General features: G+C 34.4%; 1 protein-coding gene across 1 annotated transcript in view; it reads left to right on the forward strand.

Moving 5' to 3' along the window:
* The first annotated feature begins 2,869 nt into the window (after positions 1 to 2,869).
* Positions 2,870 to 25,306, forward strand: part of LOC128241613 (cyclin-dependent kinase 14-like) — a 64,108-nt gene continuing 41,671 nt past the window's right edge. The window contains exons 1-2 of the mRNA XM_052958626.1: positions 2,870 to 3,017; positions 19,915 to 19,986. Coding sequence (XP_052814586.1) covers positions 2,969 to 3,017; positions 19,915 to 19,986 — 121 coding nt within the window. The 5' untranslated portion in view covers positions 2,870 to 2,968. The remainder of the gene's footprint in view (positions 3,018 to 19,914; positions 19,987 to 25,306) is intronic.

Below are 25,306 nucleotides of genomic sequence, written 5' to 3' on the forward strand. Positions count from 1 at the left end.
ATGTTTGAAAAGTTTTCGATACATTCCAAAAGTTGAGTTACGCAGGATATTTTTTTCGAAATCCATGTTGGTGATTGTTTATTAGTGTGTTGTCTTCCAGACGTGTTACGATATGATCGATACTTTGTTCTAATAGTTTACATCATATTGATGTGACCGGACTGGACATGGAAGTTTTCACGTTTGTTTTTTACCCGACTTTAAAAGATGCACTTGCACTAAATTTCCAGGTTTTATTAGTTCTTCTTGTTTTACGGATTTCCCATATATTATTTTCAATGGTGTCTTAATGTTTTCCTATTCCTTCTTGAGGGTGAATTTCATCCGGTCATCAAACTTAACTTAGACGGATTTCGTTGATAGCGTTGGCTACTATTTCCTCACTTCGTCAAGGTTAGCTTTCATTGGTATTTAATATTTTTCATTGTTCGATATTATCTCGTTTCCTTTTCGCATATATCGAGATACAGATTAATTGTTGAATGTTTGACCGTCTGATGTTATACACCTGCAACTCGTTGCCCTCTTTTTTATATCATTAAGGACCTAAATTTCTACAATGTTGATATTTGATTCATGTTCTTCTCTTATCCCTAACTGCATCTTTGGATTCTTTATCTACTTAATTGGGCTGTTCAGTAGATTTGGCTTGTTGTGTTTGTATCAGTTTGGTTTTAAGCAAGAACTTCTCAGGACGCTTTAATTGAATTCAATTTATTTCTAGTATTTTTTTTAGTTTTATTTACTTTCCTCTATTGTAGCATATGCTCTCCAATATTTTCTCTTGAACTTTGCTGTAGTATATGAAACCAAATAATATGACCATATAAACACCGGCCTTCAATCAGATGAGAAGAATAGACACGACGTTTCACGTTGGACCCAAGTGTGGCATTGACCTTAGAGATTTGTGGCCAGAACATGCCCGTATTATTAGCTTCTTCTTTCAAATAAAATACATAGCTCACTCTGAAGAATCTTCGCATATCATCGACTATGTTCAAGGTTGAAGGTCGTTTTGAAGTGTGTAAAGCATAGTTAAGGATGGTATAAGTAGTTAAAACATAGCTTCAACATGACTTTGGATTAATATTGAAGTCAACACAATAAATTATTATTATAAAGCTATTTCAAAACAATCCGTTGCAGAGCTCGACATACGAACGGACGAACACACGAGTGGCAACTTCATGCTCTCTCGTCCATGCCGGATCGAGGGCGCATGATGGATAGCCCAGTTTATGAATGTTTGCTATCCCAAAACTATCAATAACTTTGTGCTTTATATTATTTAATTATTACAATGATAAAAATATCAACAATATTGAGTTTATATTATAATCAAATGGCACATAATCAGATAGTGTCAAATAATGTTAAAAACAAGATACGTGTACTATTGAATCTTAATATATGGCTTCTTTATGCGTGGTTGCATGGCAACACAGAAAGGAAAAGGCAAATGCTGCCGTCGGGGAGAACACGCAGGCGGCATTCTACATATCTTTGTTCATGCCAGTAAAAAGGATCATGGGTATTATTTCAGTATTGTTTAGTCTCATTTCATTTGAGACTGAATATGTATGAACATGTATGAGTGAACAAAAAGATATACGGGACTCCTATGTTAAAGGTTTACTCCTTTTAACAGCCTTCTGGTTGAGCGTTCGCTTCGGTTGTGAAAGGTCGTGGGTATCACTGGTATCATTTCAGTATAGTTTTGTTTCATTTAAATTCGATGAAATATGTAAAAAATAGCATATTGGAATCCTACATAGCAGGTTTACCCTCCTTGTGAGAAGCCCGTACTGGTTGAACGTTTGCTTCGGTCATGGTAGGTCGTGGGTATCAATGGTATCATTTCTGTATTGTTTGGTTTTATTTTAATACGATGAAATATGTAAAAAAAATAACATATTGGAATACTACATAGCAGGTTTATCAACTTCAATAGCCTACTGGTTGAACATTTGCTTCGGCTGCGGGAGGTCGTGGGTATCATGAGTATTATTTCAGTATTTTAGGTCTCATTTAAATTCGTTGAAATATGTGATTTTGTAAAAGAAAAGCAGATTGGAATACTATATAGCAGGTTTATCAACTTCAATAGCCTACTGGTTGAACTTTTGCTTCCTTTGCGGAAGGTCGTGGGTATCTTCGTATCTTGAGTATCATTTTAGTATTTTTTGGGTCTTATTCCGTGAAATGTGTAAAAAAAAACGGTATACGGGACTCCAAGACAGGTTTACCCCCCGCAAAAGGCTAGTGGTATGTGAACATAACGTGAGTAGCCTCATTGGCTGGCGTTCATGACTTAAAAAAGGCAATACTAGGAGAAAAAAATACTCAGCACAGTTTTTTAACACCCATGATGGTTACATTCAATGGTTTGGTGCTTTACACCGAGCACATTAAAAACACAAGCGGAACATGTATTAGTTCCGCGGCAAAGAGCTAGGGTTTCCTCGCAGCACTCACACTGTTTCCAGTCTGAATTTGACTGTGAATTGGATTCACAACTTACTCATGTCACTTATGAAATTTAAACACAATTTAAGCACCGTCAAGCCATAATGCAGCAAATAGACAGACCTTCAGGTTCGGTTTATTCAATGTCAAGACCAATTTCGTAAACTTTTTAGCATTTCAATTATCCATAACCTTTCTAAGAACTTTCTTGAAGTCAGAAAAAAATATAAGAATTGTTATAATATCTCATTTAAGGGAGCTTACTATGTATGATGAAATACGATTTGCTGTAGACAGTGTCTTATAGCGACGAAAATATTCGTACAAGGTTAAAGGAAAATCAATATCGATTGTACGCTTTCTTGTTATGATTTTAAGCGCTTGCTGACATGGACTTAATTTGACAAGTATGAGGTTGAACACCGAAACAAAATGAAGTTTTAAAGCAAATAAATGGTGAATGTTCGTTAAATTGATTAACAATTAGTAGTTTACAACCATGGCTGCTGATCCAAGGCGTGGATACGCTAAAGTTACCATGAGAGAAGGTAAATTCTAACTTTGTTTGACTCACATCTGCCTATGTTTTTTTTCCAGAAAAAATCAATACAAACCACAACAATGAACATGACTCATATTACACTTTGTTTGGGTTTTAAGTATTTGCACACTATCAAACCATTTGATGCCATTTGATTTGCATTACAGGACTATATCCTGAATATAAAGAATTCTAGCGAGACTAACAGCTTTTTCTGTTTGACACATTTTGACGATTAGGAAAATTCAACCTCTTGTGCATTTTGGGAAAATGTGCATGATGTATTGTGGTCATTGTCATTTAACAATTTAAGTACTCCACATATTTTGTTATCAGCTATTTACTGTTATGAAGAGTTTGACCTTTGCTTTAAAGCATGTGGTTTGTGGTGAACAGAAGCCGGACAAGCAGTCTCCTCAAGGAACTCATGTTTCCGCCACAACATAGTGTCAACGAGAGTGATTAATATAATGTTTTAATAACTTGTTTCACAATCGTTGTATGATATATTTGTCTGTGTTTCTCTTTAAATACTGTAGCTTTTCAAAGGGCAGTTATGCTAGTACTTTCATTTTATTAGTATATAAATATGTTGCATAATTATTATATAAATATTGATTAAAAAATAATACATAAGTCCTCAAATTTAAACGTATAAGTATGAAACATTTATGATTATTAATTAAAGATATTATGTTTATTTAACGTATCCCAATTATATGGATTATTACTTAAGTTAAGATAGGAAACAAATTTTAAAATTAAGACATATAGTCTAATAGATTTATCACCATATATATAGCCCATACAGTTTGACGACTTATTTCCATTGACAATGACAATGATAATTTCTGTTTAGGGAAAATGGAATCATATGTTAATATGGAGCCTTAGTGGCAACAAACTTCTCAACATGGTTCTTCTAAACAATACAAATGATTTATACTGTTACCAAACATTACAAACAACACAGCAGAAATTCCCTCAAGAACGCAGGAACCATATGATGCCTTAAATGACATTAATGAACCTCAATTATCATGAGAATCAACAGACTTAGATACTAAGATGTTTGAAAATATACTTCCGAACAGCTGCCTATGCTAACATTGAAACAAGATGTTAATGGGGTTTTTTAAAATAAAGGAATTTTGCAAGACATCATAGCATCTGTGGATAAAACTGCACTGTGGCTGTATTGATTTTAATGCATTTGTAGAAAATGGCTTTAGTTATTGTTTTGCGGAGAAAAATGGATGTGTGACAGCACCCCTTGCTGTGTTCTTATTTTTTGAAATTGATGAAATGAGATGAACATCAAAAAGACACAAATTCAAGTGCAATCATATTTGGTCCTTGTTTGTTATGTAAAATTTATATTTTGGGAATATCTAGTATTGTGTATGCCAGATTTTCCATTCTCTAGAATACCGTAAATTTTCTATAAGCCTTGACTTTTTAGATCCCTGCTCACTAAATAATAGCCTAAATTTTATGAATGGTATAGTTAAAATACTAGACATCAGCCTGTGCATGAATTGTGCACTTTAAAAAATTGAAGCTGGTCAAGTAATGGTTTTCTTGCATTTTTAATTATTTTTTAGAGGGTAAGCATTGTTCAGGCAGTAGACCCACAAAAAGACCCCCTGGGCATCAATAAGGGCATGCAGGGGCATATGCAGTACATGTAGTTTGTTTAATTTATTATTCTGCTGCCCTGACAGGTGCTTCTCAGTTTATGGAAATAAGATACTGTAAAATAGAGCTTTGTTTATAAGAAATCCATTCCTCAATTTCTCTGATTGTCATAAAAGGCATGATTTGCATTTCAGTATTAAACATTAAGTTGCCTAGACAACTGCAGATTCATTGATTTATTGAAAGAACTATAAATGTGTCATTTGTTGTGCTTGGCCCACAAGTTTTTGTTATTTCATTAACCAAGATTGTTCATTTAATACTTGCAACAAAACAGCTAAAAGTATGCAGTTCAACAAGGTTTAAATGTTCATGCACAAAGATTCGGAAACTATAAACATTCTATAAAGTGCAGTAATTCTCGATTTTATTATAATTTTCAATCAATGTATTAAATATATAATCAATATTATGTATCAATCATTTCACAGTCATCAAAATTAGACTCTTTGTTGAACAAGCCCGAATTCTTATACTATTGCTTAGCATAATTTTTTTAACAAGCCCTGCTATATAAAATTCAGAATTGGAGCAAGCCCGGTAGATGTTTTACCAGTGCAGGGCTTGCGGGCTTGTTTTAATTTACACTACCGATTTCAATATTATCACATGTTGTAATGTATATTCCTTTTTATCTGAGATATGAAATGATGGCCGAAGTTTAGGGTTTGCACAATAAACACATTTACTCGAAGTTCTCTTCTAGATGTATGCGTCAGGGCCAATGCAATATTTTTGTGTATTCTCACCAACACCTGTCAACCCTGACACTTGTTATTTGACAAGAATAAGGCTTAAGTTATATTAAATATTCAAAATTGGGAAAATGGTGAAAACACTTCAAAAGCATATTTGTTACATTAGTGCCCACGGTTTTCCCTTGGAATTTCCAGTTAGTGAAATTCCTTGGACTCTCATGCTTAGGCTTAAAAAAACCCACATTTGGTTCAGGTTACCCGACCCTACCTACAAAAAGGCGTTTCTGTAGTCAGTTGGTATAAAAAATATATAATAAAGTGTGTGTTTTAATATGTAGTTTAAAACCTTTATAGCTTCAAACAGTGTATGTATTCCTTTAACATTTAATTCTCCAATGAAGACAATTATGTCGTCTTATATTAGCCTTATATATTAAAAGACTACCTTCCTGACCTGTTTTTGAAAAGGATGTAACCCTTAGACCAAATGATTTATTTTTGGCATTGACAATTGGGGGTCTCTGGTAAGTTTTGGGATCTCAATATGTACTTTATACTCAATGAAGGTTTATTTTTGGGATGCACAGTAAGATGGAAAATGGGGTGTTCCCTTGAAAGAAATTTGAGTCAGGGACTCTTGTTTAATGGATCACGGTCATTTAATCCTTACAATTGCTTCATTTAACACATTTATTGCCTGATAACCTTGCTTTTTTGGTCAAATGTTGGGTGTGTTGTCAAATATTATCAAGGGCGGGGATGACAATCTAAGAAATAAATATCATGCCTTATTCCTAACTTCCTCTTGGGATGCAATTTGAAAATTACTTGAAAGGTGAAACTGTTGCTTTCATGCCAAAGGGCTATTTGAATCTATAATACGAAGGCATTTCATTCAATCAATGCTGAAACTGAGAGAGACCTCTTAGTAGAGTCAATGGGAGAGCAATGCTTGGTGAAATTTATTCTGCCAATCTTACGCCATAACTTGGAAATTCTATGTCAATATGATCTGCAGAGAAGAGAAGGGGAGAAATTGGTTTGTAGTATTTGCAGAGGGGTTGCTACAAATTGGTGTGAAAGGTATCAATTTAGTTCTTTTTGGAAATGATTTCATTTAAAACATAACTGATAAGTGTAAGATGAAATTTGCTTTATCAATTATTCAATACCATTGCATCTCATTAACTCAAGAGATGGGCTTAGCGATATATAAAAAGAGAAAACAGACACGATTAGCCAACTATACACTATTATTTACCAAAAAACAACAATATTTATTATTACGATTTATTAACAAACAATTTAATTTTAATAATACAAATACTCTCTAATTTTCAATAAAGCCTTCAAAGTTAAGAAACAAGAGAAAAAGCATTATTCTTAACAGTAAGTCACCTGTCAATGCAAAAGCACATTTACAAAAGCAGAAATATGTTAACTTGAAGCAGATAAATGTGAATTTGGAAGGACAGCTCATGCCAAACTTGACAGAAGCAGATAAATGTGAACTTGAAAGGACAGCTCATGCCAAACTTGACAGAAGCAGATATATGTGAACTTGGAAGAACAGCTCCTGCCTAACTTGACAGTGGCAGATAAATGTGGACTTGGAAGAACAGCTCCTGGCTAATTTGACAGAAGCAGACAAATGTGAACTTGGAAGGACAGCTCATGCCTAACTTGACAGAAGCAGATAAATGCGAACTTGGAAGGACAGCTCTTTGCCTAACTTGACAGAAGCAGAAATTGTGAACTTAGAGGGACAGTTCATGCCTACTTTGACAGAAGCAGATTAATGTAAACTTGGATTGACAGCTCTTGTCTGATTTGACAGAAGCAGATAAATGCGAACTTTAAAGGACAGCTCATGCCTGATTTGACAGGAACAGATCAGTGTGAACTTGGAGGGACAGCTCATGCTCAACTTGACAGAAGCAGATAAATGCGAACTTAGAAAGACATCTTCTGCCTAATTTTATGTCTGTAAAACAACTAGACAGAGCACAATTATTATACTTTTCTTGGCTTGTTCAGTATCTATCTATATATCTTTCTGGTCAGCACAAATATGATTGGTCATATAATTATCTATTCCTGTAAGTCATACATCCTCTCCACCCAAATAATTGACATTTCTGATGGACAATAATCGATGAGAAAATAATTGGAATACATCATCTGAAAAAGCTTTTACGGGAATGTTTCCTTGCCTGTCCCAAAACTATAGTTTAGTTGATGAATATTTTGACCCAGTCTGATATGGTTTTGTTGATGAATATTTTGACCCAGTCTGATATGGGTTTTTTTTTATTCAACATTTTGACACAGTCTGACCTTCATGGCATCTGACAAACTTTAAGATTTTGAGAAAATATTCTGGGAAATATTTCTTGCACATTTATAAGGGCTGAAATATGAAATTGATATATAAAGGACATACAACATGGTAGTTTCGTTAGTGTATTGTCTACTGGTACCTTAAGTTGTCCAGTTGCTATGGAGATGTGTGCATCTTTAAGGATATAATAATACAGTAGTTGTGGCCCACAACTATTGTATAATTATGTATAACTTGTGGATTATAGGTACTGGAAGGCATTGTCCTCTTGCCATTTACGTCATACAAAGAGGCCATCTAATTAACCCATGTATCGTTAGATTGCTTTTTCTAGGTTAGCGCCAGAAAATACAAATTAGTAGCCAAATAGGTATGAAAGTGTGTTCAAGGTGGGTGCAGGAGAGGTTTTCCCTCCCGCTTATTTTTTTTCAGGATATATAGTGTATATAGTGCAATTTCCTGTATTTTAAGCGAATTTAAGCAAGGATTTTACATGAGAAATTCTTTGTTTTATAAAATTAAAAGCAAAAAAAACAACATAAAATAAAATAAATTTATTTTGAGGAGGTAACAAATACACCTGAATAAAAAGCAATTAAAATAATAATCAGTATATGTCAGAGCAATAGCATGGCTTTTTAAAGTGTGCACACAATATACTGGTCTGATGCATGCATTTTTTTTTTTAATGCATAATCATGCACACAATAATTTTTTTGGATGTAAACACGTTTATTTTTTAAATTTTAATGCGTTATCATGTTCAAATCATTTGAATTTAATGACAAAAACAAATACAAGTGCATGATTTAAGAACAGATAATTAAATATCAGCGTTTATATATGTTGTTTTTTTTAAATTAATAGCTAAACCGCCACAAATTCCCAAGCTAAAAAAACGCCAAAACATTGCTAATATTTTTTTATCTGTATCTAAATCCTTTGGAATTTTTTGTTTGTTTTGATCATTAAAGTCGATTGAGTGAAACACGATAATGCATTTAAGTAAAAAAAATGCGGGGCATCAATATTTATTGCGCGCCATCTAGAACATGTTGATCTTTTTATGCTTGGTGGTCACGCCCTAAGGTCAATTGCCTTAAGTTGGTGCATTAAGAGATTTTGAATCAATATTTCTAAGTAGTTATTACATATCTAATTTAAGACAAACCACACTAAGATATGTTTTTCTTCGATATCTGAGTACACAGTGTTCACTGCTCAGTGGACAAGGTTCATGAACATGTTAACGTCAAAATCTTCTTAAGACCCTATTGAAATTTCTTTTTTGCTTATCCTATAAAAATCAAAATAGTATTTGCATTTATCTGCTTACAAAAAAGGAAGAAATCTTGTCAAAACAGCTTAACAGCTAACCAAGGAGGATGTCCTTTTTTCTTGTAATAAAATTGCAAGTTGTCATTGAAATTGATGTCTTTAATATATGCTCCTCACGAAAGCACATGCACTACCTGTACTCAATGTTTCCCTTTTATTTGTTTGGTTATTGTCCCCCCCCAACCCCCCCAAAAAAAACAAACAACAACACAACAACAACAACAACCCCCCCCAAAAAAAAAACAACAACACAAACAAAAAAACCACAACAACAGCAACAGTGTTGTTCTACCAACAACACAGTGTCAAATGGCAAAATTAGTATTCATTGTAACTTGTCGCTCGCTTACTGTTTTATTTTTAAATTTTCATTGGTATGATTAGCATCTGTTTGACTGCATTATGGATTGTTGTCTTACAAGAGGCATCGTAATTAAAAAATAATCCAGTATAAACATTTTGTATTTTATTTGCTTATATATATATATATATACAACGAGAGCTTATAACCACGCTTGGTGTGTCAAGTTTGTCATGACTTTATAATAGAAGCTTTAATCAATTTCAAAACCAACACGCACAGCCACCTTTATAATAACATTACAAAATGGAATGGTCTAATCAAGATAGAAATATGTATAATATTCAACGAAAGCTTAGAAGCACTCATGGTGTCAAGTTTGTCATAACTATATAATATAATAGAAGCTTTAATGAAGTGACCATTGTTTGGTACAGTCGAATTAGGTCTAATCCTTTTAACCTTGTTAAGTGCTTTTAAGAGGGATAATGTCCATAGTAAGCCACATAAGTTCATTAGTATGAAAGGTCAATAATTATAGTGATTATGATGATCGATTCGTGGAATGTTTGCAATGAATTCTTGTATTTATTAAGTTATCTGACACCCAACTATGTAAATTTTGTTTTATTTTTGTAGCGTTTGAAAGGATTTTATATGATGAGAAAGAATATACAAAAAAGGTATTGTGAACGATTGTGTTTAGGATGCACCCAAAAATAGGACACACACAAATATTTAATACATAACATAAAATGGTATAATTATATTCTTTTGGCCTTGCAAGTTGCAAAATAGATCAGTTCACATCCATTACTTTTATGTATTCATGTATTCCGATCTATTATGTCTCCAGGGACCAACTATTTAACTTATGAAAAAAATGTAAGAAGAAACCTATGAGGTCTTCCTAAAAGCCAGTTTTGCTTCTGTTGCAGATTGCTTAATATATATATATATATATATATATATATATATATAACCCCCTTTGACCTTCATCCGGGGGGGGGGGCTAAAGCACCCCCCTTCCCCCTTCACATCAACTGAATTTTTTCAGCCCTTCAGATGCCAGGTCAAACATATCCCTGGATTTTAATATATCCTTCGATTTTATTATGTTGTGACATGTTCTTTCATCTGCAGCTAATTATTACCTATCTCATGTTGATGATGGGAGATAATAGTCGTCATCATTCATGTCAGCCTCACATGTTAATTATTGATGGCCAGCCTTACCTGTTAATTAATGATGGCCTTATGATGGCCTTTAAATGACCAATGTCCGAACTTTCAGATCATGGTGGATACTCTAGCATGCCACAAACTTGTGAGGTGTTTTATTTCACAACAGTTACGTTCATCTGTTTTACAAAGAAAAAAAAGTCAATTAGGTATTGTTTTCCTTGGTCAGTTTGGCGCCATTGTCATGCAGTTGTTTAGTTTTTCTGTTTTTCAAAGAAAATATTTAATAATTGTTATAGCCTCGGTTGCTGTTAGTGTCACCATCATGTAAAAAGTCCAACCTTGAGCCTAATGCAAAAAAAAGTTGTTACTTCAAAATTTAATGAAACTTGGTATAAATGTTGCGTACACAGTCAATATGCAATTGTAAAGCATTGCAGACCAGAGCTCTGGCTTATGGTTGATATCTGCCTCTTGTTTGACTTAACTGATTAGTGTAAGCGCTCACTCGGGTTGCCCTAATGTTTTTGCCATTTCTGCTAGGTTTAGTTCTCCCAGCGAAATGGTGTTACGAAATGCTTCCCCTAAAACAATTGGTTTTTCATGTATTTGTTATCGAAGTTTTCATTTCCTAATGTGATTGAATGCTGATGAATGTTTGTGAAAATAAAACCTTCCGGAGAAATGAGCGAACTAGCTGCAGTAACTGTATCGAAGGGAATATGCTGAGTATGCAGTTATTCCAATTAATGTGATAGTTTGTCTGATACCCTGATTATTAGAGGCGAAGCGCCAAACAAAGGCAGAAAATCGGTTGCTTTTTTGTCCAGAGCGATGTTATTGAATTATTAACAAACGTTGACTCGTTCACCAATCTCCGGGGAGGTCAGACACAGTGTGTATGCGGGTGCGGTAATTTGATATAGTTTTTTTATACGTTTTGACACCGAGGTCCTGGACATTAACCTACTGGAAATTTGGTCAATATTCCAATGGGGATCAGTAGGTAATAGCTGTATGTATCAAAATACATCATAATTTTAACCTACAGCTAGAAAGCTGTCTTTATTGATATTAAATTATAGCGCTATATTGTGGCATGACTTTTTGTTCAATATATCATAGATTGAAAACGATAACACATGTATGCCCCAAGACCCAAATTGTGCCACTGTGAATTCATATTTAAAACTCGGGAAGCACATTTCAACCAGTTATGCTACTAAATTCATAGAAAAAAATGTGTCTGGAATGTACAAGAATACATAATACATTTACAAAAATTCTCAAACTGTGCATGATTAATTGAGTTTTGCAGGGGAAAGGGGGGGGGGGTTCGGGGGGGGGGGGTCAGGGGAGGGCAGGGCAGAGGAAGGGGTAAGGGGACGGACGGTTTATCTGAGGATGGAACCTATAGTATATTAAGTACTTTAGCTGTTAAATATTAAGACTTAAAGGATCAAGTGAAAAAGAAATATTTGCATATGCTCTGGCAATAGTTGTATGTGTGTTTTAGGGTGTGAATTCATATTTAAAACTTAGGAAGCAAATTTCAACCAGTTATGCTAAATTCATAGAAAAAAATGTGTCTGGAATGGACAAGAATACATAATACATATACAAAAATTCTCAAACTGTGCATGAGGCCTAAAAAATTTTTTGTTTGGTTAGGGTTACATCCTTTTCAAAAATAGGTAGGGTAGGTAGGCTTTTTATTTTTTTATTTTTTTTTTTTTTATTAGGCTTTATATAAGAATGTCATTTTCATCATTGGAGAATGGTGTTAAAGTTATCTTCTATATAAGCATTTAAGATTTTAAACTTCATATTGAAAAGCCAAAAAAAAAAGCCAAAAAAACCTTTTTTTTTAGTTTTTCATTTTTTTTTCAAACTGACAATAAAAACGGTAGGGTCGGCGCCTATTCCGTAGGTAGGGTCGGGTAACCCGAACCAAATGTATTATTTTTTTTAGGCCTGATTAATTGAGTTTTGCAGGGGGAGGGGGGGGGCGGCAGGGAGGAGGGGTAGAGGGACAGGAGGGGTTTATCTGAAGATGGAACCTATAGTACTATAGCTGTTGAATATAAAGGCTTAAAGGATCAAGTGACAAAGGCACATATATATGAACTTGTGTTTTAGGGTTGAGTTATAGCAACACTCCTTTGCCCTATACGTAATTCACCCTGTCCTTTTCTGGCAGCAGTTACCCTTAATTTTCCCTGAATGTGGGAGACCAGCATGTGCACCCTTCTGCCATTACAGAATTGTCAGATATTACTTTTACAACATTTGTACATATGTTTACTATTGAGCTGATGGATATAAAAAAAACAAGCCTCCATTTCTCATCGACTCTACCACATTGTGGGAACCTTGGAAATAATCTAGCGGGGAGAAGCAGGAATGTTCTAAATGATATAAAAGACAGAAGCAAATAAATCTCTCTTGCATTCAACCCTCAAAATGTTTGGGTGGAAAATGCCAGGATTATGAGGTGCAAATTATGTTTTCAGCATGTTATGTATTTTGGTTATGTTTTATGTATTTCAATGAATGTTTGAATATAACCTACATTTTCAGCCAATGCGATCACCTTTTCACCACCAATAAGTACCACGCTTAATCGTATAAACTTGCCATTTTACAAGTAACAGCTATTCAGATACCTCTAAATAATTTTTTAGATATAATTATTTCTAAAGTGAATTATTTAATTTGCAAGCAAAATAACACTGATTTCTATAGTGTTTCACGACCCAAACCACCATATATTGGAAGAAATAAAACAAAGTTATAAAAACAAAACAAAGTTGAGTTAAGTCACTTATGAATTGGTGTAATTTGTCCTTAACAGACATGACGTCATAGTTTGGTTTCATGCATGTTGAAAACACCTTATAAGCATGTAAGTTGGAACATTCACTCTATTCCACCTTCTTAATCATTAAGATTTTACACATTCGGCCGATTGTTCAGAACTTTGTTAACAACGTTGTTAATGTCGTCGTTGTTAACTTTCAAATTGATACTGCTTTGGAAGTTTAATGGATACATTTTTTATTTGCTGTATTTCAACAACATTTGAGACAACTGTTTCAGCTGTACTTGATTATTATTTAAATAGGTGAGTACATCATCAAATATTTTACTTTTAAAAGTTAACAACAATGTCATTAATCACGTTGTTAACTTTAACAAAGGTCTGTACAATCGGCCCAGTATTGTAATCAACATTGTTGTTAAATTTTAAAAGTTAAATCTTTTTTGACTTACTGATATATTTAAGTAACATAGCTGACTCAGTTATTTAATTGTCTCAATATTTTTGTACTGCAGATCACAATTTTTGTGTGTCTATTAAACTATTAAAGATTTGAAAGTTATAATTAACACAACCCCAGTTAACATTTTTTTTAACTTTAACAAAGTTCTGAACAATAGGCCGAATATGCTTCAAATATTACTTGTGAAATATATACACACTCTCTTAAGAAAACCCAACACATTTGTCATAGGGTATGGTATGGTTTTATTGTTTCGAGAATGCTTAATTAGTTTCTGATAGGGCGTGATAGAAATAAAACAATGGTTATGGTGTTTTTAGTAGGCTTTATGTAAGAACGTTTACTGTCATCATTGGAAAATGGTATTATTTTTAGGTTATTTTCTGTGTAGAGCTTTAAATTACATATCTAAACACCCCCTAAAAAAATAGAGATATATATATATATATATATATATATACAGTGAAACTGCGTTCCCTCAGACAAGCGTTCGTTCGAGAACCGGCGTTCCCTCGAGGTCGGAGCTTGGTCCCGAACTTTTTTCCTTCTATTTACATTTAAAATATACCCACGCTGCATCGAAACCTAATTATGTCGAGCAGTCAAGCAATATCCTCGGTCCCAAGTACACAAATCGTGCACAAAACCTTATGGCTCCCTCGAGGACATAATTTCACACTTTTTCCCGAACGCGTGTTCCAAAATAAATAAACTTTTGCTAGATGTTAAAATTTTCGCTAGTTGTAAAAATTGCAATGACAGTTGATAGGCAATTTGATAAGGTGTGAAAAACCGTTTTTCACTGTTAACGCATGACCGATATTACTTGATATGGGTGTTTGAGATGATAATTATGAGAACTTACTGACGAGAAGTTAATTGTGAGAAATTTAAATGAGTAATAAAAATATGAATAAAACATATCGGTCCAACATCGGATTGAACAGTTTCGCGAAACCGACATCTTGTCACAAGATGCGCCAATCAACAATACTTGATTTTGCGAAACTTAAATCTGACTAATGCCACAATATGTACTGTGATACAAATGTTGCTTGTTACGAAAATGTGCTTTTTTGTTAAAATAAACATTTCTATTTATTCATTTATTTTTATTTTTTTTGCGTTTTACATTTAGTTTACGACAAACTTTGAACATATAAGCGATTTCCAAAATGCAACACATAATTGGTGTCTTAGTAAACAGTCTGTTTGACGACTTCAAACTGAAAATACACTGAAGGATATTTCATATCAAACTGGAAAATTGAAAATTGGGTCGTTCGAAACATTGGTTCCCTCGAGGTTTTGGCTCGGTCCCTGGCGACCTCGAGCGATCGCAGTTTTACTGTATATAAATATTTTTTTTTATTTTACCAACTGACTATAAAAACAGATGGGTTGGCGCCTATTTCATAGGTAGCATCAGGTAACCCAAACCAAACGTTTGGGATTTTTAGGCCTAGGGCATGATGAAGATAAAACATGTTACGATGTGTTTATTGGTGCTCATCGATTTTTTTACTTGCAAATATGATTACTAGGGATATCCTTGTCAGATTAGATTGCATTCCTATGACAAAGTTATATTGTTTTCCTCGCAGAAGAAATAGGTTTATGTGCTATAGTAATATTTTCTGTGCAATGGTTTGATTTATCTATGGACACTCAAGAGTTCCACTAAGTTGTTTTTTTGATAATTATAGGCGCTGGAAGAAATGTTATTATGCCCCCCTTCGAAGAAGAGGGGTATATTTCTTTGCACATGTTGGTCGGTCAGTTGGTCAGTCGGTCCGTCGAAGACCAAAGCTTGTCCGAGTGATAACTCAACAATTCCTGGACCTAGTGTCAGCAAACTTGACATGAAGGTTGGGCATGACCAGTATATGACCCCTATTGATTTTAGGGGTCATCGGGTCAAAGGTCAAGGTCCCAGTGACCTTTAATTGGGAAAAATTGTCAAAGCTTGTCCAATTGATAACTCAACTATGCCTGGACCTATTGCCATCAAACTTGACATTGAGGGTCTGACCTGTAGATGACCCCTATTGATTTTAAGGGTTAAAGGTAAAGGTCACAATGACCTTGAATGCTTATAGGTTGTGTGAGTGATAACTGGACAATGCCTGCACTCATGGCCCTTAAACTTGACTTGGAGGTTGGGCCTGACGGTCACAGTGACCTTGAACACAAACTTGGCAATTCCTGGACCTATGGTCATCAAACATGCCATGAAAAATGGACCTGACCAGGCGATTACCACTATCGATTTGAGGGGTCATCAAATCAAAGGTCAAGGTTACAGCGACCTAAAATGTGTTTGCCCGAGAGATAAGTCAACAATGCCTGCACCCATGGCCCTCAAACTTGACATTTAGGTTGGGGGTGACCAGTAGATGACCCCTATGGATTTTGAGGTCATAGAGTCAAAGGTCAAGGTCACAACCGATTTAGATCAGTCATTAGAATTACATCATATTTACTTATTCCATACTAAATATTGTTTTGATATGAATCACTCTTGATCTCGTTTCCTGGGACGGAACCTGGACTAACACTCACTGTGTCCTTTTAGAATGGCTAAGAGAATGTACCTGTAGTGAAGCTTGAACCAACAATTTCGCTGGAGTGAAAGGAAGCCACCTTATCCACTACACCATTTTCACCCTTTTGATTCGGTTCTCTTGCACTTCCATACAATTTTATTTTTTTTGTCAGAAGGAGAAAATGATCTGAAAATAATTGTCGAACCAAGAATTTCTAGGGTGAAAGACAGACAACTTATCCATTCCACCCCTAAATTCACCTTTTTGATTTGGCACCCTTGTGATTCCATACAATGTTTTTTTTGAAGGAGTAAATCATCTGAAAAATAATTTATAGCAAAAACCATTTCACTCCTCAATGAAGCAACTGCTGTTCCACTTACAATAAATGTAAAATGTTTTTGTGTAAGATTTTTTTCTAGTAGTTATAAGATCTAGCAGATCCAGGGGTAAGCAGGAGGTCATGCATCTGGGCGCCCCCCCCCCCCCACTCACCCCCCCCACTCATCCCCCCCCCCAAAAAAAATAAATAAATAAAAAAATAATTAATTAATAAAAATAAATACATAAATAAAAATAAACAAATAAATATGTAAATAAAAAACATGTCTTAAAATTGTCTATTTCTATTAAAAAATGTAAAAATTACAGGAGAATGTTTGATTAAAAATTCAATAACCCAAAAATAATAGGGGGAGTTGGGATGGGGAACCCAAACTCCACATTATTTATAACCTCAGTCGCTTAGATACTTATATCTTTGGGTTTACTCAGTTGCCTTCCCAAATGCCAAACCCTTGCACTGCCCCTGGTTAGGTAAGACTTTAGCTTTTCAATTATTATACGCAGAAAGCTATGATAATAGCATATTGTACTGCTCAAATTCCTTGGGCATTTCAACGATTAAAATATAACTCAATCTTTATATCGGTAGTGTAATTCGGAACGTGGAATTAATAAACATGGAATATCACTTAACTATCAGTGATTAAGATCATCAGATTGCTTGTGATTATTTGAGTCTTTTAAGGTAAATGCATTAACATATTCCCCTTAATGATTTTGATTTTATTTGTAAATAAATTGCACTGTTATCAAATTTCAATTTCATCAATACATACTTGTGACAATCATCTGCGAATTTGGGTCCTGTGACAGTAACAATTTACCATAAAGGACAAAAAAAATAATGTTTTTATAAATTTAAGTGATGGGATTGAAAAATAAACTCTAAGGCCAAAAAAAGTAAATTGTTTTGTCAGGATAATATCCTTTTTAAAAAAGAGGTAGGGTAAGTTAAGGCTTTATATTTTTTTTTATTTTTTTATTAGCCTTTATGAAAGAACATTATTGTCATCATTGGATAACTGTGTTAAAGTATTCTTCTGTATAAAGCCTTAAGGGTTTTAAACTACTCATTAACCCTTTGCATGCTGGGTAAATTGTCGTCTGCTCAAAAATGTCGTCTGGTTTATTCTAAATTTCTTTCAATTTACTTAAAACTTTGGGGATATATTGACTGAGTGGCAAACAGCTTGGAACCTGACCAGGCGCCGAGTTACTCGGTGTCTGGTCTGGTTCCAAGCTGTTTACAAAGCCTTTAAAATCGCCATCAGCAGCCTAAGGGTTAAAACACACATTCAAAATAATAATAATATTTAAAAAAGAAATTACAACTGACTATCAGAACAATAGGGTTGGTGCCTATTTCGCAGGTAAGGTCGTAGGAACCCTCAAAATCATCGAGCTCCAGATTTGGTTCTGCGGTAGGGTGCTTCAACTCCTTTAAATGCCTAAAGCACCTACCAAACCCTGGAGAGCCGAAATGGTTTCAGCCCTTGGTATATTATTAATATCCATGACTGTACATTACATGATTACGACAATTATCACAGAACATCTTCTTGTAATATGGTGAGATGTTCTGGCACTATATTCTATAATGCATCTGTAATTAATCTCCACAGAATTGAGATGTCTGGATAAAGATGAATTAGGGTTGCTACGACAGTAGATCTGTCATATAGGATAAAAAGTGTAATTTCATGCTCTTTGATGGTTTACCGTATTGAAAAATTACGGAGGATTTTATAGAGGATAATTGTTTGTTTCAGGGTATGATCGTAATATATTTTACCAACTGATCACCAAAATACCAAAATTAAGCTACGAAGGAAATAGTTTCACTTTTGGTGTTCACAAGGTGAAAAATATTGCTATCTTACACTGTAACCAAAATTATTTGTTTATTATATGCCTTAAATTTGAATAAAGTCATATTTTTTTAATTACACTTTTTTAGAAAAACGTGCCAACTTTATTTCGGAAATGACGTTGTCGAAATTGTGTCTTAGCCCAGTGGGCAGTGACATTTGATTTGGAACCGAGAGTCAGGGCTTAAATTTCGAAACAATCAAAATATCAATTTGATATTTTCACTGTTTGAAACAGTGAAATATCAATTTCATTTCATTGTCAAATCTCTATTTATAAACCAGTGAAAAGCAATTATTAAATAAATCATGATAAACTCCATTGTTTGAAACAGATCTAGAGGGTCTATAAAAATACAATTTCACTGTTTCTCACATTTATAGCTTCTTTCAATGCAAAAAACAAACATGAACAAACGGTGAGTCAGATCAGGTAAGGAAATCAGTCGGGTAATTTCTGGTATGAAGACATTCAATTTTCACTGCAATTTGTTTTTCATCCCATAAAAGTCTGGCATGAAAGAGTGATTCAAAACTCATCCACGTAAAAGCACTTAATTGGATAATGCTGTCAAAGACCATCAAAAAACGTAATTTTCAAATTATGTCTTTGCCTTGGACGGGAGCACTAGGGGCCTAAGCAGCCCCCTGGCCCAGACAAACTTTTCTGGTTCATGATTTTGCTCAGCAGTCTCACGTTTCATGCATTTGGCTTTAAAATGCATGAATTTTCCAATTAAATAGCATTTGAATTATTAAATTTGCTGAATAATGTATGCATGAAATGAAAATAAAAATCATTTGTGTTGAGGTTAGATAGCAATATAATTATTTCACTGAGTTGGCACACTATGGCTTATAAACAATAATATTTATGGCACCTGTTTTCCAAAGAGAAGACGTTGACATATTGAAGGGAATATTGTTAAGGCTTTGTCCATCTGTCTGCAATTCCCTACGTCAGTCCATCCATCATAATTTTTTCTGTCATATTGTGCTAGGGATTGGTCAACTGATGTTCAAACTTAGAATGTTTCCTTCATAAATTCTCAACCATAATGTATGTATTGGTGTTGTGTAACCTACTGTAGTACAGTAGGGTGGCAGGTTATATCAATGATGTCAGGGGATGGGCTGTAAACAAAATGGCGGCCAATTCAATGATGACATAAGAGATTGGTGTCTTTGATTTTCAGAGGGTGGAGTCATTGCTTTAAGAAAATTTAGTATTAGTTACTGCGCTCACAACCGGAGTTATTGAAACTATACAAGAGTGCTTCAGATTATTTTGTTCTATTTTCAGGAAAGGAGAAGGGATCAGTAAGCCGAATAAAAAAACTCAAGCGAAGAATCTCGGCAAGCTTTGGACGTCTCTGTAAGTAAATTCTCAGGCCTCAATTGCTAAAAGACATATATTATTATACTTTACATTTAAAGCATCAAAACTATCAAGTATTTTTTTTTTCTTCCTACATTTTGCGTAAAAAATATAATTGAACGATTTTACGAGTCTTGGAACTGTATAATGCATGATAAAATTATGTTTTACATATTTTAAGTGGACATTGCATAATATGTTTATGTTGTTTCCAAAAGTTTTTAAAAAGCTTGTTTGTGTACCTTTTTATATATTATTTATAACTGAATATTTCTGCTATAAGTGTTTCTCCCTCTTTAGGCCAGATGACAATATATTCCTTAAAAAGACCTGAAATACACTTACCGAAAAGGAGGGTTCCAACTAACTTTTAAAGGCTGCATTAGCACAGTGCCATTTATGGCTTTAGTTAGAGATCAGACAGGGCTAGGACATGAAATGTGAAAAAAGTGAATTACTTTCCTCAATGATCTGGATCTGGATGTCCTATCATTGTCTGAACCCAGTAAAAATGTATAGGTTCGTAACAAAGTCCTACGGATCAAGAATGGGTCGGCCAAGCACTATTTACATTTAAGTGCGTCTGCACTGACATTCCCCACTAAACTTGTACGTCTTTGTCTAGTCAGATTTAAATCATGACTATATGTCATGACAGATTCTGTTGTATTGTATCGAAATCGTGACAATGTTCGTTGTTGTCTGGATCTGTAGAATATTTGCAATATATATCATTGCTCTTTCTTGCCTATTGAGTCCAGATTGTGGCCAGATGGTTAAATACTTTTTAAAAAATGACGTGAAATCATTTTTATTCGTCTGCTTGAACTTTCATGGGTTTTTTTGAAACAATTTTTCGGACAATTTTGTTGGTACTTAAATGCGTGGATTTCCTTCTTTTTTAAAAATAAATAATCGAAATTGTGATCCTAATTTGTCAGCAATTTCACCATGTATCATCTACGTCACACAGTTTATGACACTACAATTTGTCAATTAATAAGCACAGATACACAACATATCAATTATTATTTGATTGGTACAGTCAAACCTGGTTGAACGGTCACCTGCTTTAAATGGCCACCTGCCTTAACGGGCCACTCCAAATTCCCCCCGTACGTGTTTACTATATAATGTACGTGCATTAAGCGGCCAACTGTCTAACGCGGCCACGGCCACTAATTTTTGTCCCCATGAAGCCATATAATCACTAATTAGTGGCCACTAATCCCTTGTCACTGACACTTCCGCTTATAATTTTTTCCAATACATTGAAGTTTGCGGAAAAGAACGACGGCCTCGGGTATCTCCGTCATCGAATGAAAATGAATATTGCATCACACAATTGTCATGCGTGTTTACTCAGCGATAAATCATGTTTTTTACACGTCCGCGAATGTTTTGATCAGAATTGACACAATTAATACGATAATTAAATAATTAAGAAGTTAATTATTAAATACCGACAAAAACACCCGTTATGATGAATGCACAGTTTGCATTGTCATTCGACGGCGTGAAACGAGTTACGATTTTTATCTTCAATATTATTTTTCAAAGTGCACGGATTTATATTTCTACAAACGGATATTTACAATGCATTGTTCTTGATAATTTTTAACTTTGATTATGGCTGGAAAAAAAAACCTAATCGAAAATGTTTTACTCTAAAAGAACGTGTCGAGTGTATAAAGTTATTATAAAACAGCCTTAGTGCAAGTGTTGCCAAGGAATTTAACTGCGGACGGACTCAAATCAATTTCTTACTTAAGCGTAAGCGTGAAAATGTGGACGAATATGAAAGCAATGGAAATCCAAACGCTAAAAGACAGAGGAAAATTAAAGGAAATGTGTATGCACATGTAGTTGTGGAAATAGGTAGACTGATCTGTGGTGTGTTTTGTTTATGCTATGCATCAACATTTATTTAATGTACGGACTACTTTAAAAAAGTGAACTAAAATATGTAAATGTAGTTGTGTAAATGTGCATGGGTAAAAGTTTTCCGGATTTATCCGGAAATTCCGGATTTTCGTATTCCAGGAGGGTCGAATTTCCAAGATCCGTTGAGGAAATTGGGGGCGGGGGTAGGCTGGGACCTTGAAATATATTTTTCATCGCTTATTCGATGCTTCAACGTTCGTATAGATCTGCGATAACTTAAATGTTATTATTGTCTTATCCGAACACTGCGGTATTTTGAAACGACGCTGTGATGTATATTTCACGGAAATAGGCGGGAAAACACGACTTGCTGCTCGACTAATCGAATCGATCGGAAGATTAACGTCATTGAGGAGAATCACGAAAGTTTCCATATATGGCAGACGCGGTCCTTAGTCGCAATTAAATTCAAAAAAGGCGCGAGTAGTATATTGTTTTCAAGTTTGGTCAGCGATGATATCTAAGCAAGCTTAAATCTCAGTTTCAATCTTAAGAAATTCGAATTGAATCCCTCTCGTGAGCTTTCCGTGACAGAAAGCATCAGTTTTCAGGTCATTTCTCCAGAAGTGTGCGTAGATCGTAGCCTTTGCAATACGTCATGTGCTATTTTCCATATAAGGTAATCCTCTACTTCCGATACCGAAAAACTTACAACCGGCCTCTCAAAAATAACTGCAAACTTGCTGAGTTTACTTTGGCAATGACAGAGAGGTAGATTTAGGTCTCAATAGCGGTAGTTTGTGTTCAAAAGCGGTAGAATTTCTAATTTCTTAAATTTTCAGACAAAAACAATGACGGAAACAATGTAAACAAAAACTTGATATTTGTTTTCGATTTTCGGAAAATACGCATTAAATACGTCATGGTTGAGACTTGTCAAGTGCCAGTGTTTTTGATTGAGAAACAGAAGAAATATTACCTCTGACTTGTAAATCATGATTACTGGCTTGCTTATGCAGGATATTCTTTAGTATGTAGTGTCACATGTATATCAGTATATTTATTCATTGTCATATTTGTCTGAAAAACCTTATTCCAATACTCCACATTATTTAAAATTAAAGCCTGGAAAAAGGCATTTCATATCCACTAAAATGGCTATGTTCAAGGAGCTTCCGGGGGCCTCTGGCCCCCTGGACCCCTAGCCAAGGCCTCGCCCTGGACCTGACCGGGGGCCCTGCGGCCCCCAGGCCCCAGCATTTTTCAGGATTTTCAAAATTCTCAACTTTTACCCATGAATGTGTAGACTGATATGTGGTGTGTTTTGTTTATGCCTTGTATCAACATATATATGATGTATTTTATTTATAAATTTGAAATAAAGTTATTTTATCTATACAAATGTATTTGTATACAACATTCTTCAATTATATTGATACAGATGTTATTGATTGTGGTGTGAGGTGGTGGTTAAGATACATACTCCATGTCTGAATAAAGCTAAAGTGGCGGAAATGTCGAACCTGGATTAAGTGGCCACCTGTCTTAAGCAGCCACTATGATCATTTCCCAAGGGTGGCCACTTAATACAGGTTTGACTGTAATTAAAAGATCATAATGAAAGATGCACCCACATCAAGGATATAAAATTATAAGTGAAGCCATTGAATGTCAAGTAGGTGTCAATTAAATATTCAATTAAATATTTGATCACAGAACCAAAATCAAATGGCGACACAAACAAGGTTGATCGAATTGGTGAATAAACTAACCCACAAAATTCACAAAAATTAATGTCCCACGAATATTTATGATTTCACAGTAGGTTACTAACACACGGATATATCTTTGTAAAATTTGCACATTTTAAAAGTACTCTCAGACATTAGGAATCTGCGAGTAAAAATGAAACCTCATGACGGAACCTGAACATGTGATATTCATTAGGTTAGAGGAACCTCTTTACTTCTCATATTCTCAGACTTAATTGAATTCACAGAGCTGTGTAACGTTGAAAGCTGTTTGAATTTTTATTTTTTTTAAAGTTTCCTGTAAATTTCATCAGAAATGATTTAATTTTCTGTTTGAATTATATACATGTTGTCAAATACCAAGTTTAAAGCTAAAAACTGCTATTTGGGAATGGTAATCTGCAGTTACATTATATTTATTACAGCAAAAAATATTCAACCTCTTTTGCATGATAATGAATCTGCAAAAATCTCAAAATCCAATCTTTCTAGCATTGTTATATGCAAAACAACATGTTAATATACATAAAAATAGATATACCGCATTTGTCTGTATGGACGTGCATGTTATTTTTTGTTGGTCCTTAAAGTTGGGCAGGGTAGTCTATTTATAGATTAATTATAGAAGTTTGGGAACATGTAACTTGTATTTTGTACTTTTACATGAGGCTATAATATCCAAACAATAATCGTTGCATGTTGACCTTCAAAGTCATTTATGAAATATCTTTCAACATGCACTGGTAGGTCATCTATCACTCTCGGTTAAAACTTTTTCCCCTGTCATTTTGCAGTGTTGTTACTGTGTTTCCCTTGTACAAGCCTGTAACTCATACCTGAATGACGAAAATAACAGAATTTATATGTGTCTCGATTATTGACTTCATGCTTTAAACTTGTACTAAGTACACATACTTGGGTGACGTTACGCACAAAAAGTAATCCACACATACACATTCCAGTTCTGTTTTGCAACCTCTATATTTTCACTGTTTCTGTTTTGTTTGAAACTTAAACAATGCTAAACCTGAGTGAAAACTTCTTAACACTCAGCTTATTGAATTGGCCACCATTTTGATTCTGGCACACATGCAGACATCTTTTTTATAAGGCACTACCAAGGCTATGTACTTCTGTCAGTTAAACAACACTAATATTATAATCAACAATTTTTGATTCATAATTAACTTGCAGGGGGTGAAATTATAGTTATTGCACCGAAAACCCAAGTAATCAAAATTATGTATACACAAAATCTCTAGCGCAAGTGAATAATTCCAATCACAATATGATATGATATATGAGTGACATACTAAAAACTGTTTTCTACGATGTCAACCTTTGGACAACGTTCAATAACTACCTTGCTGTTGAAGTGAATAGCCTTGTAATTTATCCACATGATAGTTATTGAATGGTCAAGCTCCGCCTAGTTGTTACTGTTCCAATATGGGAGTTAATGTACAGAAGAAAACAAAGGAAATTAACACTCAGATTTGATATGCTTGCAAACTGCGTCGTTTAGAACAAATACGGTATAATTAGTAAAATGAGAATGAATTGCTTTGAAGACAGTCACTTGTGAAATGCATGCAAATTGTAATTGAATAAAAATCTGATGTTATGTAAATTTTATTCTATAATCACATTTAAAAAAACCCAAGTGAACAAACTTCAAACAT

Source organism: Mya arenaria, chromosome 7 (assembly GCF_026914265.1).
Source record: "Mya arenaria isolate MELC-2E11 chromosome 7, ASM2691426v1".
In the NCBI taxonomy this organism is placed as follows: Eukaryota; Metazoa; Mollusca; class Bivalvia; order Myida; family Myidae; genus Mya; species Mya arenaria.